The 24,864-nt window shown below is 45.7% G+C and overlaps 1 protein-coding gene across 3 annotated transcripts in view; it reads left to right on the top strand.

The window, feature by feature from the left end:
* Window positions 1-24,864, top strand: part of DPYSL5 (dihydropyrimidinase like 5) — a 101,897-nt gene that overhangs the window by 60,674 nt on the left and 16,359 nt on the right. For all 3 annotated transcript variants that reach the window (XM_024242745.3, XM_054547735.2, XM_054547736.2), the window contains 5 exons: window positions 15,958-16,116; window positions 18,328-18,507; window positions 19,326-19,394; window positions 22,675-22,719; window positions 24,151-24,226. In XM_024242745.3, coding sequence (XP_024098513.1) covers window positions 15,958-16,116; window positions 18,328-18,507; window positions 19,326-19,394; window positions 22,675-22,719; window positions 24,151-24,226 — 529 coding nt within the window. The remainder of the gene's footprint in view (window positions 1-15,957; window positions 16,117-18,327; window positions 18,508-19,325; window positions 19,395-22,674; window positions 22,720-24,150; window positions 24,227-24,864) is intronic.

Raw genomic sequence — 24,864 nt, 5'->3', positions numbered from 1 at the left:
AGCTCATATCTTTTTTAATATTTCAAGAAATATTTGAATATGGCCTTTTCTCAATTGGAAATATCTGTTCTCCCAAACCTCGCAGAGGTTACCTTTGAAGTTGCCATATTTGTGTTGAAAATAAGGGACATATCTTGGTTCATTTACAGGTAGAAATTTGTGTAAGTGCCGGATCCTCTCCCCTGGATAGTTTCAGCCTCATTGTTTCCTTGGGTTATTACTGCAGCCAGCCACATTTTTCTCTCCTTCTGATGCTTTTTTGTTTCTTGTTGACTAAAACTGAAGCCCTATAAGGATCTTTAATTAGTAAGTAAATGAATATAAAACTGTGGGCCAACTACTGTAAGAACGTTCTCACTGACCATTGTTTCTCACTCATACTGCACACACATCACACACACCATCTCACACTCACACTCACTCTCACACACACAATTTTAGAGCTGGAAGTACCGTTAGAGATTAATAAATACTACCCCTAATTCATAAATAATTTTCCTGTTTAGACTTAAACGATCCACAGTATTCTCAATTAATATTTTAAAATAAAATTAAACAAGGCGGGGCTCAGTGGCTCGGTGGCTCACGCCTGTAATCCCAAAGCTTTGGGAGGCCAAGGCAAGAGGATCACTTGAGGCCAGGAGTTTAAGACCAGCCTGGGCAACATAGTGAAACCCCATCTCTACAAAAAATACAAAAATTAGCCAAGCATGATGGTGTGTACCTATAGTCCTAGCTACTAGGGAGGCTGAGGCAGGAGGAGTTTGAGCTCACTTGAGCTCAGGAGTTTGAGGCTGCAGTGAGCTATGATCATGCCACTGCACTCCAGTGACAGAACAAGACCCTGTCTAAAAACAGAAAAAAAAAAAGGTAAATGTCAATGAACTCTACTGTTGAGAAGAGTATGTATAGAAAGAGGAGAACATGATTAGGTAACCTGGGAAGCCACCTTTTAAAAAAAAAAAAGGTATAATTAATGTTTGATAAGCTGCACATTTTAAGGTATACAGTTTGATACATTTTGACATATACATACATCATGAAGTCATCACAATATAGTAAACATATCCATCATCCTGAAAGTTTCTTTGTGTTCCTGTAATGTTCCCCCAACTCTCACCCCAGGTTACCACTGTTTTATGTCACTATAGATTAGTTTGCATTTTCTACCATTTCTATATAAATGGAATAATGCGATATGCATTCCTTTTTTTGTCTGGTTTCTTTTGCTCAGTAGTATTAAGTTTTTGGCTGTTAAAGATAAAGCTACTGTGAACATTCATATACACATATTTGTGTGGACATAGGCTTTTATTTCCCTTGGGTAATTACCCAGAAGTGGAATTTGTCTGTTGTATGGTAGGTCTACATTTAGCTTTTTAAGAAATTGCCACCTGGTTTCCAAAGTGGTTGTAACAATTTTTTTTTCCCCATCAGTAGTCACTCCATATCATTCCCACCACTTGTGGTCAGTCTTTTTAATTTTAGCCATTCTAATAGGTGTGTAGTGGTATCTCAGTGTGGTTACAATGTGCATTTCCTTAGTGACTAGTGTTGAATGTCTTTACATATGCCTATATGCCTTCTATATGTTTGCAGTGAAGTGTCTGCTCACCCCTTTTACCCATGTTTTAATAAGTTGTTGGCTTTTAAAAATCTGAATATAAGAGTTGTTTTCTTTTTTTCTTTCTTCTTCTTTTTTTTTTTTTTTTAGTAGAGACGGGGTTTCACCATGTTGGCCAGGCTGGTCTTGAACTATTGACCTCAGTTGATCTGCCTGCCCTGGCCTCCCAAAGTGCTGGGATTACCAGTGTGAGCCACCACACCCAGCCCAAAAGTTGTTTATATAGTCTAATTACAAGCCATTTATTAGATATATGTTTTGCAAATTTTTCTCCCAGTCTGTTACTTACTTTTTCATTTTCTTAAGTGTTTTTTGAAGAGCAGTAGTTTTTAATTTTGAAGTCCAATTTATCAATTTTTTTATTTCTACTTCAAGCTTTTTGTGCTATAATCAAGAAATTTTTTCAGAATCCAAGGTCTCTAAGATTTTCTCCTATGTTTTCTTTTAGAAGTTTGTAATTTTAGCTTTTACAGTTCAGTCTATGATCTATTTTAAGTTAATTTTTATACATGGTATGTGGTAAGCATCTACGTTCAGTTTTTTTTTTTGCAAATGGCTATCCAATTGTTCCAGAGCCATTTGTTGAAAAGATTATCCCTTGTCAAAAATCAATTGACCATACATGTGCCAGCCTATTTTTGGACTCTTCTCTTCTTTTGATCTGTTTGTCTATTTTTACACCAATACCACAGTCTCTTAATTATTGTAACTTTACAGTACGTCTTGAAAGCAGGCAGTGTAGGTCTTCCAACTCTGTTCTTTTTCAAAGTTGTATGACTATTTTATGTCCTTGGAAGCAAATAGTTTAGTGCAGGCTGCAAATCAAAAACATAGAGAAACGAATGCGTTAACCACGCACTTGATAAACATTCTCAGTCCTTAACATGGTCCCTTTCTGTTGGCTAAAAGTTAGGAATTTTCTTTAAAATTTTCTCAAGTTATTTGGAGGGAAAAATCTATGACATGATTATAAATATTGATGTAAATATATTGTCTTCATATTATCCATGTCTAATTTAAAGTAAATTACAATGACATCAAGGGGAAGAGCTCATGCTTCCTCTTGCCTTAAATTTAGAGTTGGTGGAGAAGAGGGGTAGGCTGGGGCTCCTGAGAGGACTAGATTGGGATTAAACTTTTCCTGGACTGAATCTAACCACTGAGCCATCGCCCCACCCCCTTTCCCTCAGTCAGGTTTCCATTCTTTACAGTATGCTTTGTTACCGTCAGGCCTGGGCTACAGCTTCTCTTTTCTGGTTTAGTGCCTTGATTCTCACACTGCCAGGCAAAACACACTCCAGGACTTAGGTTTAGGAGAGCACTTTGACTCCCAATCTCAAAGCCCTAGACTCAGTGGCCATCAAAGAGTATATTTTTCCCACCAGGTGGAAAATACAGTGCTCAAAATGGGGTGTGTTCAGCCCCTGAGGGGATCTGGGACCCCAGACCCCGAGCTGGTGCATGGCAGCACATGGTTCTCACAGGACCTGAGGTTAGGCATCCATCCCCCAACCCCTCTGCAATCCGGATGCACCTGAGCTGTCAGGCCCAGACCTCAGGCCCACCCATCAGAACACTTTCACACCCATTCATCACTTATTTTGATCTTTGAAGGCCCCTCGGGCAGATCTTATCATCCTTCCTTTGCGGGCAGAAAGCAGGGTCCCAGAGAGGTGAAATAACTTGCCAAGCTAATAAGTGCAGGGCAGGCCTGTCTGCTGCCCATTGACTGGCAGCCCCCGTTCCTGGAGACCACGTTTCCAGGGTGGCCTCTTGGCAGCTTTATGGCACTGTCACACCTTAGCTTTGGGACTAAAATGAGGGTCTTGCCACGTTGAGGCAGCTGAGGGATGGAGAAAGCGGAGTTACATGTGTCTTATTGCTCTCTGGCATCCGTGGGTAGCCTGGATGTTTAATAAACATCATCATGGCCTGCTGGCCTGTAAACGTCCCTTTTTGGGGTTAGAAGGGGCTTTGCTAAGGATGTGGGTGACAAAGGGCCTCTCAGTGTGGCTCTGTTTCAGAGCAGCTCTCCGGAAGCTGGCAGCCACATTCCCTATGCCACACAGCTCCACTGAGGAGCCTCTCCAGTCTCCATGGAAACCGCATGTCGGGAGCCAGCCGGCTCCGTACTGTGGCTTTGTATTAAACACAATGAATTTAAATTGGATGCTCGGCAGTGAAGATAATCATTCTGGATTAGAGAGAAGCCTGGAGCTCCTCATTTCATCATTTTAAATGTTGGCACAATTCTCAGTTTTTGCCCTGTAATTCAAGCCCAAGCCACACCTACCCCTCTGTTTCTAAGCTGCAGTTAGGTCCGATTTCACTTGGTTTTTTCTTCATTCTTTGAATAATCTTGGAGCTGGGGAGCCCCTCTGTCAGTCCAGGGCTACTCAAGCATTGTGTAAAGGAAACCAGGGGGCTCTAGACTCTGGCTATGTGATTTTCTCAGGCCCCGGTTTTCTTATCTGTAAAATGAGAGGAGTAACCCCTACCCTACAGAGTTATTTTTAAAAAGTATTTATTGTGTAAACTACATGCAACATAAAATTTACCGTTTTGACTGTTTTTAAGTGTACAGTTCTGTGGCATGAAGTACATTCGCATTGTTGTGCAACCATCACCACTTCCCACCTCCAAAACATTTTCATCTTCCCCACTGGCTCTCTATTGATGAGGGTGAATGAATGAGAAGTTCCCATTAAACACTGATTCCCCATTCCTCCCTCCCCTAGTCCCTGGCAATCACCATCCTACTTTCTGTCTCTGAATTTGACTACTCCAGGTCCCTCATATAAATGGAATCATACTGTATTTGTTGTTTTGTGACTGGATTGTTTCACTTAGCATAAGGTCCTCAAGACTCATTCATGTTGCAGCGGGTGTCAGAATGTCCTACCTTTTTAAGGCTGAATAATACTCCATTGTATGTAGATACCACATTTTGCTTCTCCATTCATCTGTCTATGGATACCTAGGTTGCTACCACCTTTTGGCTGCTGTGAGTGCTATGAACATGGGTGTACAAATACCTATTTGAGTTCCTGCTTTCCATTACAGAGTCATTTTGAGAATCAAATAAGATAATAAATATTAAGAACATTGCACATAGTAGGCTGTCGGTAAATGTTAATTTCTTTCCTGAAAGTGTGTTAAACCCAGGAGCTAATGCCACAGTGGCCTGATGACTTCAGTGAGAGTGATGTCACTTTTGCTAGCAGGCTGCTTCTGTATCCCTGGGACTCGCTGATCTGCCATGTCTGGGAATTCGCCCAATTCATTCCAGGGCTTAAAGGAAATGTCTTCAGCATGGAAATGTGCCTCGTGTCTCACCATAAAAACCATGCATGCTTTTACATTTCTCTCACCAGTGGGTGTTCATGTATTTCTAGTTCCAAAATGTAAAAAACAAAGTGTTAGAGCTGATATATATATACTAACTTATCAGTGTTCTATTTTAAGTACACCCTCTGGGAGACCCTGAAGCTAGGGTGGGATCGCCCAGGCTGGGAGGTTCTGTGCCGAGTTACTATTTCAGCAGCAGCATCAGACCAGTTTTCAGTATTACAGAAGAATGCAGGATATGGAGTAAAAATACCTGGATGGCAGCCTTGGCTGGTCTCTCAAAAACTGAGATGACCATGTCTGTTTCACATGGCTGTGAAGATTAGATGGGAGAGTACCTCACTGCGCTGATGCAGGAGGCAGAAAGGGACCAGGTCTTTGGGCTGGTCTGCACCCTTCCAGTAGATTCTCTCTGGGTCTAGTTTCATCCAAGAGCCTTCTATAAGGAGCACCCCCTTGCTGCTTTGAAGCCCTCCAGGGGTGAGAATCGCAGACCTCGGCAACCGTCTTTCCCTGGGGGGTCTCTAGTTTTTCCAGGCATTGCTGGGGCAGCCCTGGAGCCAGCGCCCCTTTGTACTTAGGAATTTGTGACAGAAGGGAAGGAGGGGCAGGGGCTTTTGCACAGCCTCCTGACCCATGCATGACCTGGCTTCTCCCTACAGCTTACCAATCAGGCCTGTTCTTTATTGATGAGGCTGAAGGGAGGAGGGGAAGCAGGGATTTCACACAGAATCACAGACCTTTCTCTCACTTCTCAGCAGTGGCTGCTGGCAGTGTGGGGTGCACCTGGGATCTATCCACCTGTTGAGCAGGAGCCAGGGCAGGCTGAAATCAGGGCTTCCTGAACAGATGTGTTCTTTGTCCCTGGGACAAGAAAGGTCCCTGGGCTACTCACCTATGGGGAGCAGGAACTCAGGACTCCCAGGGAGAGCCTGCATCTTAACCTCTAAGGGGAGCTAACCTCTTCTTGAAGCCAGTGAGCCCAGGAAGTTTCTGTGCCTTGGTAAGAGGCTTTGCTTGGCTTCCATAACCCCATACCCCCTGGGCTTCCTCCTACTTCTTTGCAATTCCTTCCCAGTCTCCTTCCTGGTCTTGTCTTAATCTTGATGCTCTCCTATGCTGTGGCCTCTTAGGGTCCTATTCCAGAGTATCTCTTCCTCTTACCCATCCTCTCCCCTCTCAGGGTCCTATTCCAGAGTGTCTCTTCCTCTTACCCACCCTCTCCCGCTACGTAATCTGTTACTGATGACTCCCATTTACAGCTGCAGCCCAGCCACCTCTGTGCACCTCCCTACTGGACATTGTGCCTCAGATACCCCAAAGCCTAACCTAACACACTCCGTGTCCTCCATACAACCCCACTCCTCTTCCAGGGATATCTCCTGCAGGGAATGGTACCCCATCCACCCAAGCCAGGCCTACTTGCTAAAGACCAGGGGACTCCTCAGGGATACAGCCAGAAACCAAACCCAGGTCTGTCAGGCTCCACAGTTCAGGCTTCTCCCACCATTGCCCCTGCCTCCATGCACCATTGGAGAATTGAACTGCATTTCTAACAAACTGAGTAATGCAAATGTCACTCTGATCCCCAAACCAAACTCAGCATGCCCTGGGACCCCTTTCCATTTTGTGGCTGAGCTGGACTTCTGCCTGGACCCCTTTGTTGGCCATCTCTGACCCCTGGGCTCCCAGCCGCTCAGCTCTTCCAGAGTGTTTTCTCTGCCTCAGCTCCTGGTTCAGAGTGGGCGCATTACAACGGCATGGTAACTTCAGCCAAGCCCTGTTACTGCCTCTCTGGGTTGACTCTGCGGTGCATTTTCCAAACGGTTTTCCTAAGCCTCACCTTGGCTCAGATCAACACTCCTGATTTCCCCCCAAAACCTTCCATCTGGGATTTTGGCTTTATTTCCTGTTCTGCTAAGAAGTCTGGGACAAAGGACCTGTGCTTCCTCAGCTCTCCTCCCAGTCTCCTCTGATCACCTCCATCTTTAGCCACCCTTCTCCTGAATGAATGGGAAGAAGGTCCCTCCAGCCTAATAGATGAGAATGTGAGCCCTCAGTTTCCTCATCTGAATAATGAGGATAATAATGGCCCCTATTTGGGGGAGAATTAAACTGGCACAGGAAGTGCTTGATGATGTTAATTATTAGCAATTTTCATCAACACTTGAATGTCTCTTAATCAGCTCTATCTCCATGTGTCTAAAAATTCCCTTCCCCCTAAATTTGATTTTCCCTCTCCTGATGCCATTTTTTCAGCCACCCAAGCATAAAACCTCCCCCGTTATTTATTTTCACCTCCTCGTCTGTCATCAAAGCTTGCTGCTTCTTCCAAGAAACATGAATCACACATGTCTCTTCCAACCCAGCCTCCAGTCAGGTCCATCATCCCAACACTGCCCTTGAGCTTGCACACTACAGCCAGAGTAATGTTGTAAAGTCCGGTGTTCATGTTCTTCCTCTGGCCAGAGCCTGCTTGTGGCTGCACATGGCTTACAGCAGAGATCAAGTGCATCCCAGCTCCCCCAACAGCCTCCCATCCTGGGCCAGACATGTCCAGGGATGGCAATGTGGCCCAACTCCTCTCTGTAAATGTGCTCCTAAACTTCACTTTCCCTAAACTCCCTCACTACCACCACCTCCACCCACACAAGTTGACAAACTTTGCCGATGTGTTGGAATCCGATTAATCAAAGTCCCCACAGTCTGGTCCTAATCAGACCTGCCTCAGCCCGAACCTCAGCCTGTTCTCTGTCTTCTGGCTGTGTCCCCGACTTTGCTACACCATTTCCTACCCTGGAGCATCCTGGTCTGGTCAAATCATGCCTATCCACCGCTCACAGCCTTCCTATCCTAATGTGACCTTTCCTTCCACTGGGCTGCTTTTGCACTTGCTGCTCTCCATCAGCATCGAGGAATACTATCTCTTGCTGCCTTGTAGTCTCACAGTATTTTGAAGTCATTTCTATTAAAACTGAAATTTTCTCCTTTCCTGTTTGCCAGCTGGACTCTAAGCTCCTTAAGATGCTTACATTTCTTCTTCTGGAGCATCTGATACACAAAATAGAGGGCACATAGTGTGCGCATTAGTGCTACCTACAAATTATGCTTCTTGTTCCTCATGAATATTTACTGGGCTCCTACTATGTGCAGGCACTGGGCTAGGTGCCTTATATGCTGTATGTCATTTAATTCTCATAGTAACTCCATGAGGGAGGTATTACTATCTCTGTTTTACAAATGGAAAAATGGAGCTCCAGGAGATTAAGTACCTTGCTGAAGATCTTACAACTAATAAGTGATGGAGCTGGAATTTAAACCTAGATCTGCCTACCTGAATGTCTGATTCTTGTCAGGATACTATAGTGAGAGCAAAGTAAGGTCAGGAAGTGGGACCATGCCCTGGATGATGTGGTAAAGGCTGTAGACCCAGAAGGTAGGAGTGGAAAGTAAAAGGAAGTTTAGGAGTGCAATCAATTACAAATGTGCAATTTAGGGAAAACCTGTCAGCTTCAGGATGAGCTCAACAGCCTGCAAATTATCAGTCAAGATAAGGCCTGAGGGCTGTTTGTAGCCAGGACAGAGAGTGGGGCCTCGGAGAACAAATCATGCATCTCTCGGATGCCCTGGAAGAGGCTGTTTTCTTAAGGAGTATTTGACAGAAGGTGCTGGGGTTGGGTGTGGGGTTAGGGGGTGGCGCAAAGAGGATGGAGTGGTGGTCAGCATGCAAGCTGCCTGGAAGGGGATCATCAGAGAAAGGGTCAAGTGGTCAAGTGTCCTCAGCAACCCCCCACCCACGTGAATTAGCTGAGTTGACAATGAAGCCCAGTGTAAGGCCTGATCCCCCTACATCAGGCCAGCATAGGTGATAAGCTGATGGCTGGACTGGCCACATAATTTGCAGGGCCCAGTGCAAAAGGAAAATGTGAGACTCCTTGTTTAAAAATTATTAAGAATTTCCAGATGGTGACAGAACATTAAAACAAGCACAGAATGGCCGGGCTCAGTGACTCACGCCTGTAATCCCAGCACTTTGAGAGGCCAAGGCGGACGGATCACTTGAGGTCAGGAGTTCGAGACCAGCCTGGCCAACATGGTGAAATCCCGTCTTTACTAAAAATACAAAAAATTAGCCAGGCACGATGGCACACGCCTGTAGTTCCAGCTACTTGGGAGGCCGGGGCATGAGAATCACTTGAACCCGGGAGGCGGAGGTTTCAGTAGCCAAGATCACGCCACTGCACTCCAGCCTGGGTGACAGAGCGAGAGTCTGTCTCAAAAAAAAAAAAAAAAAGCAAGTGCAGAGCCCTTCTAAATGTAGGGCCTTGTGCAGCTGCATGGGCGACGTGCCCGTGGAGCCGGGCCTGGATGGTGGGCTTGTGATTCAGAATGGGAAAGGTGTTTGCTGCGTGCCAGGCATGGTTCCAGGTACCATACATGCATCATCTCACTTGATGAAATGCTTGGACCCTTTTTGGGGGTTGCTCACATCCCATGGTGATGTTCAGAGCTTGCTTTCCAGAGGGCCAATAAGTAGCCAACAGAACGCTGAAGATGAAGGAAGTTACCATGAGCAATAGAGAAATTACCGGGCTGGTTGTTTTTTTTTCTCTGGTACTTCGGGAGGATGAGAATAAAAGATGGAAGATAATTTTAATGTGAAAAGAAAAGGAAGTGGTTCAGCAATTCCAAGAGAGGCAGATCCATCTGAACAAATGATAGCTTTTCCAGCAGCATTAAGAACTGCAGACATGTTTGCATTGCGCTTACCAGTTTACAGAGCACATCCACTCGTCATTTGATTCTCAGTGCAGTGTTGTTCCCTCTATAAAGATTCAGTTAGCCTTAATCTATATACATCCCAGTAGTAGTAGATCCTGCTTTTCTGATTCCAGTCGCCTCCTCAAAGATACACACCTTTTCCATGCATATTTTCGTATGAAGATATACTCTAGGAAGTCTCTCCCCTTTCCTCAATGAAAAACTCCATGAATTGGCTGTAGCCCAAGTGCCTTCTCAATAGCAGAGCACAAAGTTTGTGCCTTGACCAGTTGGTTCTTGGCCTTGAAGCAAGAGAACCAAATCTTGTGGGCAGGGTTGCTGGGGAGCAATCGCTGCAGGAAATTCAGCAAAACATATTGGAGTGGCAGGGCAGTCCTGTAGAAGATGGTAAGAGAGTGACTCTTCAAAGGTCTTTGTCCTGATAAAGCTGGAAGTGACCAACGCATTGTTCTCTCCAATGCCGTGATGTGAGCAAATAAATCTTATCTGAAGGGCCACAAGTATCTGAAGTGTCTTTCCAACTTGCTGAGCAGGACCCTGGTCAATGTGGAGACCCCCATGAGCCCTACAGTGGTCTGATGAACTTCTGAAGTATAAAGATGGTGTTTATAAAAGGTTTAGGCTGAGTTCTAGTACAGGTTCCTGCACCTTGCCAAGTGTGTGCCTGGAAACTGTCATAAAATGGATTACCATTAAATATATTGAGTCTTCATAGGGAACAAATGAGCATCAAATACATCCAGCTTTACCCAGCAGTATGTTATAAATGTCAAAAACAAAATAATAGCGACCCTTTGAAATTGTAAAATGATGTTTCATATTCCTCCAAATAATATATAATAGTGCAGTGTCTGTTGGTTAAACAAATGATCCTAATGTCTCTGTTAATTTAATAGTGAGAGATGTCAGGATAAAAACAAATTTCCACCTACACAATGGGAAATGCTTAGCTGGACAGATTTTTTTAAACGTTTATATTTTTAAAAATAAGGGCTTGGGTTGATAAATGGGCACTTTTGGTCAGCCACCAGGCTCAAGGAGGCTGTTGTGAGATCAGCTGTTCCATGATCAGGTCTGTAATAGCTGGACATGAGGATGTTCTACAAAGCTGCAATTCTGCTTCCTGGCAGTGTCCACCTGGAATGTAGTCTCTGCTCATACGCATTCAAGAATGCTCAAGCACTGTGTGAAGCTGTAAATGTCCATGAACTTGGAAATGCATTCATACGTGGAGGCATGTTTATACAATGAATCAATTAAAAGGAATGAAATAAATCTACATAAATAAATCTTAAAGATAATATTGAGTACATGAAAGCAAGTTGCAAAAGAATATAGACAGTACGATAGATATTATTTGTAAAATTTTTTAATTGTATAAATTTTTAAATGTTATGTGTTTACATAGTAAAAGCATAAAAACATAGATGGGAGGAATGTATGCCATCTTCAGGGAAGAGAGGGATGGGAATAGGATGGAGGGCTTTAGTTGTATCAGAAATATTTCATTTTATTTTTTTTAAAAAAAAGCATCTGAGGTAAACATGGCAAAAATGTTAACATCTGTTGAGTTTGAGTAGTGTATATATGGGTATATGTTTTATTATTTTCTGTATTTTTACTCTGAAATATTTCATAACTTTAAAATATTTTAAACACATTAAGAATGGCTAAAATTTTAAATACTGCAGTTTTAACTTCCTCCAAATTTATTTTTAAGTGTACATTATAAAACTCATATATTCTGTTAAATTTTGGAAAAGTAGAAAAAATAAATTCCTCATAATCTCATCACTCAAAAATAACCATTGTTGGCCAGGCGTGGTGGCTCACGTCGATAACCGCAGCATTTTGGGAGACCAAGGCAGGCAGATCACTTGAGGTCAAGAGGTCAAGACCAGTCTGGCCAACATGGTGAAACACCATCTGTACTAAAAATACAAAATTAACCAGGCATTATGGCAGGTGCCTGTAATCTCAGCTACTCAGGAGGCTGAGGCAGGAGAATCACTTGAACTCGGGAGGCAGAGGTTGCAGTGAGCCAAGATTGCACCACTGTACTCCAGCCTGGGCCACAAAGCAAGACTCTGTCTCAAACAAACAAACCATTGTTAATATTTTGGTCTATTTCCTTGCATTTTTATTTCTTGTGTGGGGAGTATGTGTGTTTAAACATGGTTCCAAGCATTTTGAATCAAGCCTTTTTCACTCATTACAGTATAAAACTTTTTCTGTGTTATGACAGCCTTCGTGAACATCATTTTTTTAATATAAGGTTTCATATTTAATTTGGTCATGAATTCATAAATACATAAGTATTTTGTACACAATGTGCTTCCTTGTATTGTTTGTATTACAACACATTTTAAATAGGGACCTTTGACAGGGCAGAAGCATGAGAGGACACCAACCACGAGTGACACACTATACTATGGCTGTCCTGTGTCACATGCTATTTGGCCCGGGGATATAGCAAAACCTAACGTAACTAAACAACAAAAACCCCCAATTAGTTCATGTTGTCAGGAAGCTTACTTTAAAAGAATAGCTTGGCCTGGCGTGGTGGCTCACGCCTGTAATCCCAGCACTTTGGGAGGCCGAGGTGGATCACCTGAGGTCGGGAGTTCGAGACCAGCCTGACTAACATGGTGAAACCCCATCTCTAGTGAACATCATTTTTATTGACTTCCATTAAAGATCTTCTGCAGCGTACTTAACCAACACCATTTTTTGTATAAAAAGTCATGAGCGTTCAGCAATCACATGTTCCTAAACATCATCCTTTTGAAAGCCTCGGGAACAGAATTGGGCTGTGCCCTGCTGCCGATTTCTACAAGGCTGTTTTGTGGGGGATGACACTAAAAAGATCTGTCACATCTGTGATACCACTTTCCTGTGCTTGTCAGCATTCATCCTGTGGGTTGGAACGGTACATATTCAAAAAGCCAACTCTATGTATGTCTTGCCTAAGAGGAAACAAGTGCTTGAACATCAGTGTGTGGTGTGGGCTTGCGAGCCTGCAGCTGGGGGAGAGTTTGCTGATCCAGTGAAACTCTTGTTTCGAGGCCTGGGGTAACAACGGTAATAATTATTCCAAATACTTATGTGCATGCCCCTCCCAGCTCGTAGATGCTCTCACATCCATTGCCACCTGACCCTCTGGGGACCCCGAGAAGTAAGGTGCAGGTCGGGGGACACGTGGCTGCTCCTAGATTACAACCAATACGTGGGAAAGTCAAGACCACCTCCTATGCTTCCAACTCCTTCCCGAACTCTTTTCAGTTCCTGTCCTTAGACCCAGGCAAAAGGGGCCTCTTCCCAGGGCTCTGGACTTTAGGGTCCTCTTCGGGCCCTCCAACAACTTGTACCCCTGCCCCGTAGGTCTGGGGATTGTGTCTACCCAGACCCCACTCACCCATTCCTAAACTACACTCTGGGTCCCTGGAATTCCCTGAGAAACAGCCCTGAGCATTCCAGAGCCTACAAAACCCCGAATCTCTCTTCCCGGGGGACAGACCACCAATGCGTGCATACTAGGTTCAAGGACAGGATTTTTGCAGAAGGTGGACAGAGCTTAGGTCTGCAGGCTGCAGGATCAATTCAGGATAGGCGCGTGTGGGCTGGGGGCAGGCACAGAGGCTGAGGCCAACTATCCCTAAAGTATAGCTCAGAATTTTAAGGACCTTGAAGATTCTAAGGGCCAGGCCCTTTTGGCCTTTATGAAGATATATTTGACAGAGTAGGAGGATAGAGTATATTCTGTGTAACGGTTTTTTAGCTTGATCTAACTTTTGAGTGTTTAGAGAATCAGCACATGATCCTCCTTTTCTCCTCTTGCCCTGGGACCCACACTATGAGGACTGGTCCTGGCTCTTTTATCTCACTGTGCTGTTTCCAGGGTCCTCTTTTCCTATCCAAGCCTGTAGAGGTACTGTGGGGGTGCAAAGGAAAGCAATCTAGAGCCACAGAAAAATGAAACAATTTAGTGTGTAAAGCTCCAATATACACCCCCATGTGCACGTGTAAAAGCAAGAGATGCATTTCAGGACAAAATAGAGTACAACCACCTGCTGTGAGGATGAATCAGCCTGGCACGATCCAGCAAAATTGGAAATAGAAGCCTGCTAGTAAAGCTACAATCTGCACTGCTCTCCTTCTCCCGATTCCTCTGCTGCCCCCATCACAGCTCCTGCAGGTACCACAGAACTACCACCCTCTGTTGGTTGCTTTAAGCTATGCAAGCAGTCAAACCACTGAGTTCCCCAGGACAACTGGGAACAGTCTCGCTGGCCCAGCCTGCGTCATGGAACATCAAGGCTGTGAGAGTTTTCATTTTAATTGCTGTTGGGCCACTAAGCTAATTTTTTTTCAGTCCCTTATTCCCCAGCAATATTTTTGATTTGTGATCAAGGATTTAACTGAATAGAGAAGCATGAAACCATTAAGACAATTTCATGGAGCTCTTTTTCTCCCCTACAGAAAACAGATAAACACCTAAATTCTGGCTGGGTGCAGCGGCTCATGCCTGCAGTTCCAGCACTTTGCGAGGCCAAGGTGGGAGGATCACTTGAGCCCAGGAGTTTGAGGCTGCAGTGTGCTATGATTGCACCACTGTACTCCAGCCTGGGCAACAGAACGAGACCCAGTCTCAAACAAAAACAAAAACCTAAGTTCTGAGTAACTAAACACACATGTTAGGACAATACTTTACCACATTTGTTCCATAAGCAATGTTTTACTTAACCTTTACAACTACCCAACAAGGAAGCCACCCTATTGTGTAGGTAAAGACTCTGCATCCAGAGAAGTTAAGTAACCTGGCAGAGGTTATTCCAACCACGAGGGAGCAGAGCAGGGACTTGAACCTGGAGCTATGAAGCACTGTAAGGACTCAAACCATTTTTCACCAGAAAAAGAGTCACTTTGTCTTAGAGCCCTCACAAAGACTCTCATGTTATAGGACTATCTCTCAATTATTTAATTTAATTAATTTGTTTATTTTGAGACAGTTCCACCCTTGTTGCCCAGGCTGGAGTGCAATGCCGCGATCTTGGCTCACTGCAACCTCCACCTCCCAGGTTCAAGCGATTCTCCTGCCTCAGCCTCCCAAGTAGTTGTGATCACAGGCACCCACCATCACACCCGGCTAATTTCTGTATTTTTGTAGAGATGGGGCTTCACCGTGTTGGCCAGGCTCATCTTGAACTCTTGACCTCAAGTGATCCACCCACCTCAGCCTCCCAAAGTACTAGGATTACAGGTGTGAGCCACCGCACCCACTTTCACTTATTTTAATTCTATTTTAAGTTTTGTTTGGGAACAACACATTAGCCTGAAATAGCCTTTGAAAGATGCTAGTTTTGGAAGGTCACAGAAGTCCCCTGATGAAATTCACTTTTAAAAAGTTGAGTGGGGGAATCTCTAATACAGATTTAGTCATTTTTCCTGGGGATTCACTCTATGATTGCGAGTGAGGCTTTTTAACAATTTCTTTTTAAAGTGGTATCTTGCAGAGTTGTGAATAGGATCAGTTTTCACTGATAAATCACACATGCATCTAAAAAATGCCTGTCTCAAACAAGATAGATGAAAATGAAGCCCCTATGCTTAGAAAAACTGAAGACAAAGACCCTGAGGTTGAAGATGCATGCAAAATGTTTGAACAAAATTGCTTCATGAAATTTGAGAGCATAAAACAAAACAATATATCCAAATTAACATTTTATATATCGTGGTTCAAATATACGTGTGTAACTAAGTAAATTATATAAACAGACATTTGATTATGCAATCAATATTATGTTATTATATGATACAACACTATATTATAGTTACATACAGACATTTTATCAAGTTATCTATAGAGTCAATTGGCTAAAAATCGTTTGGGGAGAGAATCTCCTCATTGGGAAGATAGGCCTTAGGCCTGGTGACCCACGATGTGGTTTTTCCAGCACGCCAAGCTGAAACCCTGGCTGAGGAAGAAGCAGGTTTGGGGACCTGTGGTCATGATGAAGGTCGCGCTGGCTCTTGCCCTTCCACATGGCTCTTTACAGTTTCCCAAACCTCGCTGCCCTTGGTCCTCACAGCCTCTTGTGAGGCAGGGCCTGTCTTTGAATGGACCGTGAGGACCATGTCTCACCACGTCATCGACTCGGGGGCAGGCAGGGCTGTGATGAGACTGCCTTTTCCCATCTTCCCAGGCAGCACTCGTCGGAGGTACCACCATGATCATTGGCCACGTCCTGCCCGACAAGGAGACCTCCCTTGTGGATGCTTATGAGAAGTGCCGGGGTCTGGCCGACCCCAAGGTCTGCTGTGACTACGCCCTCCACGTGGGGATCACCTGGTGGGCACCCAAGGTAACAGTGCTGGTGGGATCCCAGAAGAAGGCACAAGTGGTCTTGTAGGCAGAGGGGCTGGTTGGGGTGCAGTGCCTCCTGCTTGTGTGGGGCAGCCCTCCCACTACCATCCTAGCTCCCCACAATGCCAAAAGAAAACACACTTGGGATTCCATAAGGGGAGTGGGTGGGCCTGTGCTGCTTAACTTAAGGAGCCATTTTCTGGCAGGCACAGAGAGGCCAAGGCCAGAGCCCAGGCCTTGGGGGTGCAGTTTCATTGCTCTGACCATGAGGCTCTTACCATCTCGTGTCAATGTGGGGCACCACTGATAGGTCATGGGCAGTGCTGCTGAGCAGTGGCCTGAGCAGGGCTCAGGTGCAGAGGGTCATATCCCATATCCTATGTTTACTGAGAGTCCACCACACTGCGCTGAGGTCTCCGAACTGAGGCTCCCATCCTGCCTCATTACTGTCTGGAATGAATGGAAGGTGGTATGCTTTTTTCCTACTGGGGGCCCACCTTCTGCTCTGAGAAGCATCGAGGCTGTCCTGGTCTGTGACTGAGGCTGGCGCCCCCTGAGCCTTTCTCATTTCAGCCTCTGTGCCTCCTTTGTGTCTGTGCCCCTGGCCTCTGGCTTTCCTGTCCTCCCCCTGCCCAGGCCCCAGGGTCAGAGTCCAGACTCCTCTCCCCGGATTCCCACTTCCTTGCTCTTCCTGATGTACAGGCATTTCGATTTGGCTTTGTTTCTGGGGTTTTTCTGCTTATTTGCCCAGGGTAGCAGTCTGGATGTTCATTCTTTCATCAATTATTTATTAAGCCCCATGTACCAGTACTTTGATGGGTGCCCCAGAATCATAAAAATAATAAGCATTATTAGTTTTACCAATTTAGGAACTGCCTCTTCATTTTCTGTTAAAAACCCACTTGTAACTGCTGCTAATCAGAGTGTATATTCAGGGCAGCTTGACTCTGTGCTCCCAGGTGGCCATCCTCAAGCTTTGAGCTCGAATAAACTCTGTTCCTAATCATAAAAAAAAAAAAAAGAAGTTTTACGAAGTTCTTCAGTTGCAGGCTCTGGTATAAAGGGCCTAACACCCTTCTGAGATGATAATCTAAAGCCTCACTATATTTCTGCCCTCGGGTCTTAGCCTTGAGCTGGGGGCTCACCCGGTTTCTTCATTATTTCTGACCTGGCCCTTATAGAAGACCTCCTCCCGGTTCTGGGCCAGAGGTGCAGATCACACTGAATGTCAGCCATTCCTTATCTCAAATGGGGGTCTCCTTTTTGGACACTCTCCTGGGTGAGGGGCCTCTACCTCTAAGCCACTCTCTACTTCCCCTGGAGCTGGCCTAGAATAGAGGGTCTGCTCAGGTTCCCAGCAGCACAGAAGGCAGGCCAACCCTCCCTAATTTCCTGGAGCTTATGGCGACTTTCATGCATCAGGAATTTAAAATTCTGTTTTATAATAATCAAATAAATGTTTCTAATTATAGATGTCAAAAATAGAAAAGAAAGGAAGTACATAATCCAGTAACCCCCAACACCATTTCTGTTGTTAAACTTCTTTCTTTCCCATCTTTTTTCATCCACGCTTTCACAGAGTAGTTATTTTGCATAGGTGTGAATATTTTCTATTTTGCTGCAAAGTTCATGACCAGCAATATAATGGCCACTTAATATTCTACCAAGTGGATGAGCCTGAACTTATTTTCCTGTTATCAGGCCAGTGTTGCTTCTATGTTTTTCCTAGTACAAATAATGTTGTTAGGACTATCTTAACTCTCATAACTTTGTTCATGTTTGGCTTTGTTCCTAAATTCGGTTTTCCCAGGACCTCTGGATTTTTAGCATTAGTAGGCCTTCTTTGTAATTCCAGGGAACAGCCCACAGAAATTAAAATCATTATTCCTATGTTTACCATTAAGGCTGGTTTGGAGACAGACATAGGGGACAGGCCTAAGTGACAGGAGAAACGTGCCTATAAGGTAACAATGTGGCTCCTAAACTGTGTCATGATGACAATTTTCACAGTACTTCAGCATCCATCTACTCAGGTGACCTCACAGCAGCCTGTGGGGTGGGAGGAAAGTGAGATAGAGAGGTGTGGGGGGTCACCCGACAGACTGAGCTGGGGCAGGCCCCACATCTCCCCCATGCTGGGCCGGTGCCTGCCAGTCGGCCTCTTGGGTGTCTGCCCTCACGCAGCATTGCCTTTCTACTTGTTCTCCAGGTGAAAGCAGAAATGGAGACACTGGTGAGGGAGAAGGGTGTCAACTCGTTCCAGATGTTCATGACCTACAAGGACCTGTACATGCTTCGAGACAGTGAGCTGTACCAAGTGTTGCACGCTTGCAAGGACATTGGGGCAATCGCCCGCGTCCATGCTGAAAATGGGGAGCTTGTGGCCGAGGCAAGTCTGCAGCCAAGAATGTTGGATGGAGGGACACCAGTGGAGACAGTTCTCAGGGGATTCCTGACTACCCGTCACTGATCCCACAGGATTCAGACAAAATCAGTTGTTAAAGTGTGAGGTGTGGACACCCCAGCTGTCAGATCTTGGTCAGAAAATCCAAACTTTACTACTGTCTGTAAAAAACAAATCTCTTTTTATGGTTCAAAAAGGCTTCTAAGTCTTAGGTGATGATGTCTTAATTCTAATGATATGAGATTTAAATTCTATTATAGCAGAGAATTTGGAGCACCTCTCAGACATATTTTTAATGAGATTTGATATACAGAATAAATAAGAATCCGCTTTCCATTTGGCCTCTTCAGAGGATCTGAGACATTAAAGTGATCTATTCATGGCACCAGGAAGGATAAGCCTCTGGTGCATTCTCCTAGGTCTTGGGGTAAGGGCTAGCCTAGGAGTTGCTGGAAGCTAGAGCTTAGTCTCGATTTCCAGAGAGGGAATTCTGAGTTTGACATCAGTAAAGAGTGCTTGTCTTTGGTGTCCCAGGCCTGTTGCTAGTTATAATACTTAACTGTATTTTTAAGAGAACAAGATATGTTCAGTCATTATGAAGTGAGAATCAGGAGAGCCCCACTGCATGGGCAGCCTGTGCATGCTCTGCCTTCTTTAGACGACAAACACTGCAGAAGTGAGAAAAGAAGCAAGCCTATTGAAACAGGCTGTGTCTAGCATATTTCACTGTCCCTTGGGTTCAGTATTTTCTTACACGGTGTCTCTGTGATTCTCTCCATTTTCTTTCTCTTGCTGTTATCCAGGGTGCTAAGGAGGCACTAGATTTGGGGATCACAGGCCCAGAAGGAATTGAGATCAGCCGTCCAGAGGAGGTGAGAAACACTTCCTGTAGCCTTTGTCAGCATCTCTCATGTAGATTGACAGAATCTTCCAGGATGGAGGAGACATCAAACATACAAATTAGCCAGGCACAAGGGCTCACATCTGTAATCTCAACATTTGGGAGGCTGAGGTGGGTAGATGGCTTGAGCCCAGGAATTCAAGACCAGCCTGGGCAACATGGTGAAACTCTGTCTCTACTAAAAATATAAAAAAAAATTAGCTGGGCATAGTGGTGCGTACCTGTAGTCCCAGCTAACTACTTGGGAGGCTGAGGCAGGAGGATCACCTGAGCCCGGGAGGTTGAGGCTGCAGTGAGCCGTGATGATGCCACTGCAATCCAGCCAAGGTGATAGAGTATATATATATATACACACATATATGTACATACACACACACACACACACACATACATATATATATGCGCACACACACACACACACATACATGTATGTGTCTATATATATATATATATGTTGCATCATTTTCTCCACGGGTGAAATTCCCATTTGATTCTGATTTCCAGGATCTAGGGGATACAATGTCAGCACACCTGGGGTTGCTGTGCCCAAAACTGAATCAAGAGACAAAAGACAGACTGAAAAGGCCTTCAGGTGTTAGAAGAAATTTCAAACTATAAACTCTGCCTTTGGGGGATGACATTCCTTTGGGCATGTGAGGAATACTTTGGACCAGGGGTCACCAACCCCCAGGTCATGAACCGGTAAGGGACTGCAGAGCAGGAGGTGAGCAGCGGGCAAGCTGAGACCCCCCCTGGGCTCCGCCTCCTGTCTGATCAGTGGTGGCCTTAAATTCTCATAGAAGTGTGAAGCCTATTGTGAACTGCACATGTGAGGGATCTAGGTTGCACGCTCCTTATGAGAATCTAACTAATGCCTGGTGACCTGAGGTGGAACAGTTTCTTTCTTTGTTTTTTTTTTTTCTTTTTTTTTTGAGATGGAGTCTCGCTCTTGTTGCCCAGGCTGTAGTGCAATGGCGCAATCTCGGCTCACTGCAACCTCTGCATCCCGGGTTCAAGCGATTCTCCTGCCTTAGCCTCCCAAGTAGTTGGAATTACAGGCATGCGCCGCCATACCCAGCTAATTTTGTATGTTTAGTAGAGACGGGGTTTCACCATGCTGGTCAGGCTGGTTTCGAACTTCTGACCTCAAGTGATCCACCCACCTCAGCCTCCCGAAGTGCTGGGATTACCGGTGTGAGCCACCGTGCCCAGCCCTGAGGTGGAACAGTTTCATCCTGAAACCATCCCTCCCCACTCCCCAGCACCACTGCCCCACCCCTGTCCTGGTCTGTGGAAAAATTGTGTTCCACAAAACCAGTGCCTGGTGCCAAAATGGTTGGGGACTGCTGCTTTGGACCCTTTCCACCAGAAACAAGAGACACATACAAGTCTATGCTCCTCCCCCTCATTACCTGCTGAGATGGTCATTCAAAGCTCTGTTTTCCGCCTGCCCTCTGGCTTTATCCCTGTGCACAGTTTTGCATGGCATTGACACAAATCCCCTACAATCCCCCTGCTAAAGAATTCTGCTCTGGAGGGACCACATTAGACGAATAACGCCTTCCTGCCCTATTACCCTGTTCACACATTCTCTACTATTTTAGAAGAGGGGGAGAAACTTCTCATTTCTTCGAAGCCTAAAAATGCAGATGGGTGGTTGGTTATCCATGAGGGATTGAGGGGGAGGCCTCGAGGGACAAGGAGCAGGACACAGGATGTGGTGGCACTGCCATTACCCAGAAACCAAGTTGGCCCACCAGTGGGTCCACTGAGGAGTCCCCCCTCACTATCCTGATCTGTGCCTGTGTTTCAGAGCCCTTGAATATAGGTCCTGTTTGGCACTTCTGAATTGGTAGAGAAACACACACCAGATTTGACTGAAACACAGAGGGTGTGCCTGTGAGAACAGGAGAGAGCAAGGGGTGGACACACACACTAGACTTTCTTTGTTACTTAATACAAGGGAAAGAGCAAGGCTTTGGCTGTGGTCGTAATACCAATAATTATCACCGCCATTATTTATTGGTTAAAGGTGGTGGGGCCCTGGGTCTATGCCAGGGGAGATGTTGCTCCCCAGGGGAAATGTGGCAATATGTAGAAATATTTTTGCTTGTCCCAACCTGGGGGGCAGGGCAGATGCTACTGGCATCTAGTGAGCAGAAGCCAGGGATACTGCTAAACATCCTGCGATGCGCAGACACCCCTCACCATAAAGAATTACGCAACTCGGCTGGATGCAGTGGCTCACACCTGTAATCCCAGCACTGGGAGGCTGCGGCGGGAGGATTACTTGAGCCCAGGAGTTTATGACCAGCCTGGGCAATAAAGGGAGACCCCCCATCTCTGCAAAAAATTTTTAAAAATTAGCCAAGCATGGGCCGGATGTGGTGGCTCATGCCTGTAATCCCAGAACTTTGGGAGGCCGAGGCGGGTGGATCACAAGATCAAGAGATGGAGACCATCCTGTCTAACACGGTGAAATCCTGTCTCTACTAAAAATACAAAAAATTAGTCGAGCGTGGTGGCGGGCGCTTGTAGTCCCAGCTACTCGGGAGGCTGGGGCAGGAGAATGGTGTGAACCCAGGAGGTGGAGCTTGCAGTGAGCCAAGATTGCGCCACTGCACTCCAGCCTGGGCGACAGAGCAAGACTCCGTCTGGAAAAAAAAAAAATTAGCCAAGCATGGTAGTGCATGCCTGTAATCCCAGCTGCTCAGGAGTCTGAGGTGGGAGGATTGCTTGAGCCCTAGAGGTGGAGGCTGCAGTGGGCCATGATTATGCCACTGCACTCCAGCCTGGGAGACAGAGTGAGACCCTATCTAAAAAAAATATATATTATATATATGAATTATACAACTCAAATGCCAATAGTACCATGCGCAGAAACCCTAATCTAGGCTAATTTCCGGAGTCAAATCAGCCACTATTTCTCCTTTGCTGCAGTTCTGAGTTGGCTATGGAGAGAATACACCAGAAAACAAGGAGAGACATGACCTTGGGTTTTTATTTACTTTTGTTTCCTTGCCTTTTAATTAAGCCCCAAGTAGCATCCAGCAAGGACGTGCCTGATATTGTAAGACCTAGAATTCTCCCTCACTGTGAGCCAAGGTGGTTGGAGGTTAGTGCCTCTGCCCAGGCTTTGCCCCGAGCCAACCCCTGTGGGTGCAGTTGCTCCACGAAGGGGAGAGTATGGTGTGGGTATCCTTGGAGGAGATGGTGAAGTTTGGTTTCCTCCTGTCCTTTGTTTCTAACAGCTGGAAGCTGAAGCCACTCATCGTGTTATCACCATTGCTAACAGGGTAAGTCCACCGATCTCCACTGTGGGATTAGAAGCCAACCTCGGCCAGGCATGGTGGCTCACGCCTGTAATCCCAGCACTTTGGGAGGCTGAGGCGGGTGGATCACCTGAGGTTAAGAGTTTGAGACCAGCCTGGCCAACATGGTGAAACCCCATCTCTACTAAAAATACAAAAATTAGCTGGGTGTGGTGGCATGCGCCTGTAATCCCAGCTACTCAGGAGGCTGAGGCAGGAGAATTGCTTGAACCCAGGAGGTGGAGGTTGCAGTGAGCCACGATCACGCCAACTGCAATCCATCCTGGGTGACTGAGCAAGACTCTGAAGAAAAAAAAAAAAGAAAGTAAGAAAGAGAAAGAAAGAGGGAGGGAGGGAAGGAAGGAAGGGAGGGAGGGAGGGAAAAGAAACGAAACCAGCCTCTACGATGCAGCCCCATTCTGCTCTGGGTGCCAGCACCATGTCTGGCCCACAGGACCCCAGAACTGTTTGCTGACTGAGCGCTGTCATGCCCACCGTCCTTGCATTCACCCTTCTCGCCACCAGCTTTCCATTCCATCCCGCCGAGCCTGCTGAAGCTCAGTTCATTGCTCACATGTAAACTCAGTCCAGCTCCTAAACTCTACATCCTCCTAATGTGATAAGCAAAGAGAATCGGAATAACATCTGGGGAAACAGAATTTCCCAATTGTACTTTAGAGCTCTGGCCGCTGGACAAGGACATTGTTTCATTGTCATGACAATAGTTATTTATCAATTACTTCCTGATGGAACTTAACCCAGAATAAGGAAAGAGCCAAACAACAAAAAGGCAGTTCCTTGCCTTTTAGCTCAAGCATATGCTCAGAGGAGTTAAGCCATGGACAGTGGTTGCACAGCTTAGTAGGGAAAAAGCTAACCAGTATTACAGTCCAGGTGTCCATTTGCAAGGTCGGCCTTCTCTTGCCTAGACTCTAAACCCTAACCCCCTTGTATTTTGTTCATCTCCAGGGTGCATTCTGTCTACTGATAAGCAGCCTTCAGACAGCAGGCATCGTAATTTTAGATACAGAATACACAACTAACTCTAGGTCATCATGTTAATGAATAGGAAATTAAAATAGGAAAAAGAGTTCCCCCCTTTTAAATTACAGTCATGGTTGTCAGATGGGAGAAAATGTGAGGTTCAGACTTGACAGTCTTGAACTTCACAGGCTGGGCTTCCTGGTGGGTTCTGGTGCTGGAGGCTGTTCTCTGCCTCCCCCTATCATCCAGTTCCTGCAACCTCGCCCTGACTGCCAGCCCTGCATTCCCTGCTTAAGGACTCTCACCTTGAGGGTGGGGTTGAGTGACGCAGGGGGAGGCGCTGGTGCCAGGGCTGACTTTGCTGGGGTTATTCTGATGCTTGTGAAGTTTATGGGTCAACCCTCCCTACTTCCCACTGTTTCTTGTCTTTAGACTCACTGTCCAATCTACCTGGTCAACGTGTCCAGTATCTCGGCTGGTGACGTTATCGCAGCTGCTAAGATGCAAGGTGAGTCCATAGACTTGGCTGGACAGAGTAGGTCAAGTGGAGGGACTGGAGACGGACGGGGCCCATCAGCTCTGCTCACTCCTGGCCCCAGCTCCTGAGACCAGGACCTGAGCCAGCCCTTCCCTTTCATCTGCCACCGTCTTCCTCAGAGCCGCCCTGTGCTATCCTGGCTTTAGTCTGCTAGAACATGAGCTTTTTCTTCTGCAAATTTGTGTGCATAACAGCTTTACGGAAGTGTCTGTCACTTCTCCTGGGTCTGGTAAAATTTTCCAAGTTTTAAACCCACTCATTAATTAGTGTTTTTTTGGCCTCATAGATTTTACTAGCAGTTGCCTTGGCAACTAACATAAAATGCTGGACCAGTTTCAGTGGGCATTTCAGGGGCTGTTTGGGAAGTCCCTAAAGAAAGAACAGTGTGTGGGCCCAGCTTCCTTTCTAGCCTCCTGGAACCCTGTGTATGAGTCCGAGGGGCACTTGTATGGCTTCTGTTGCGGATCGCCTGGCAGTACCTAAAGGCTTGCAGATGCTTGGAGTCCAGCCCCGCCCCAGGTGCTGGTGAGGGGCTGGCAGCAGGAGAAACAAAGTCACAGTCACAAGCCTGGGGATACAGATCAGAAGCAAGGGCATCCCAGCCTTCA

This window comes from Pongo abelii, chromosome 12 (genome assembly GCF_028885655.2).
Source record: "Pongo abelii isolate AG06213 chromosome 12, NHGRI_mPonAbe1-v2.0_pri, whole genome shotgun sequence".
Taxonomy (NCBI): domain Eukaryota; kingdom Metazoa; phylum Chordata; class Mammalia; order Primates; family Hominidae; genus Pongo; species Pongo abelii.
Note: the sequence above shows the minus strand (reverse complement) of the source record. Positions and strands in the feature narration are given on the sequence as shown.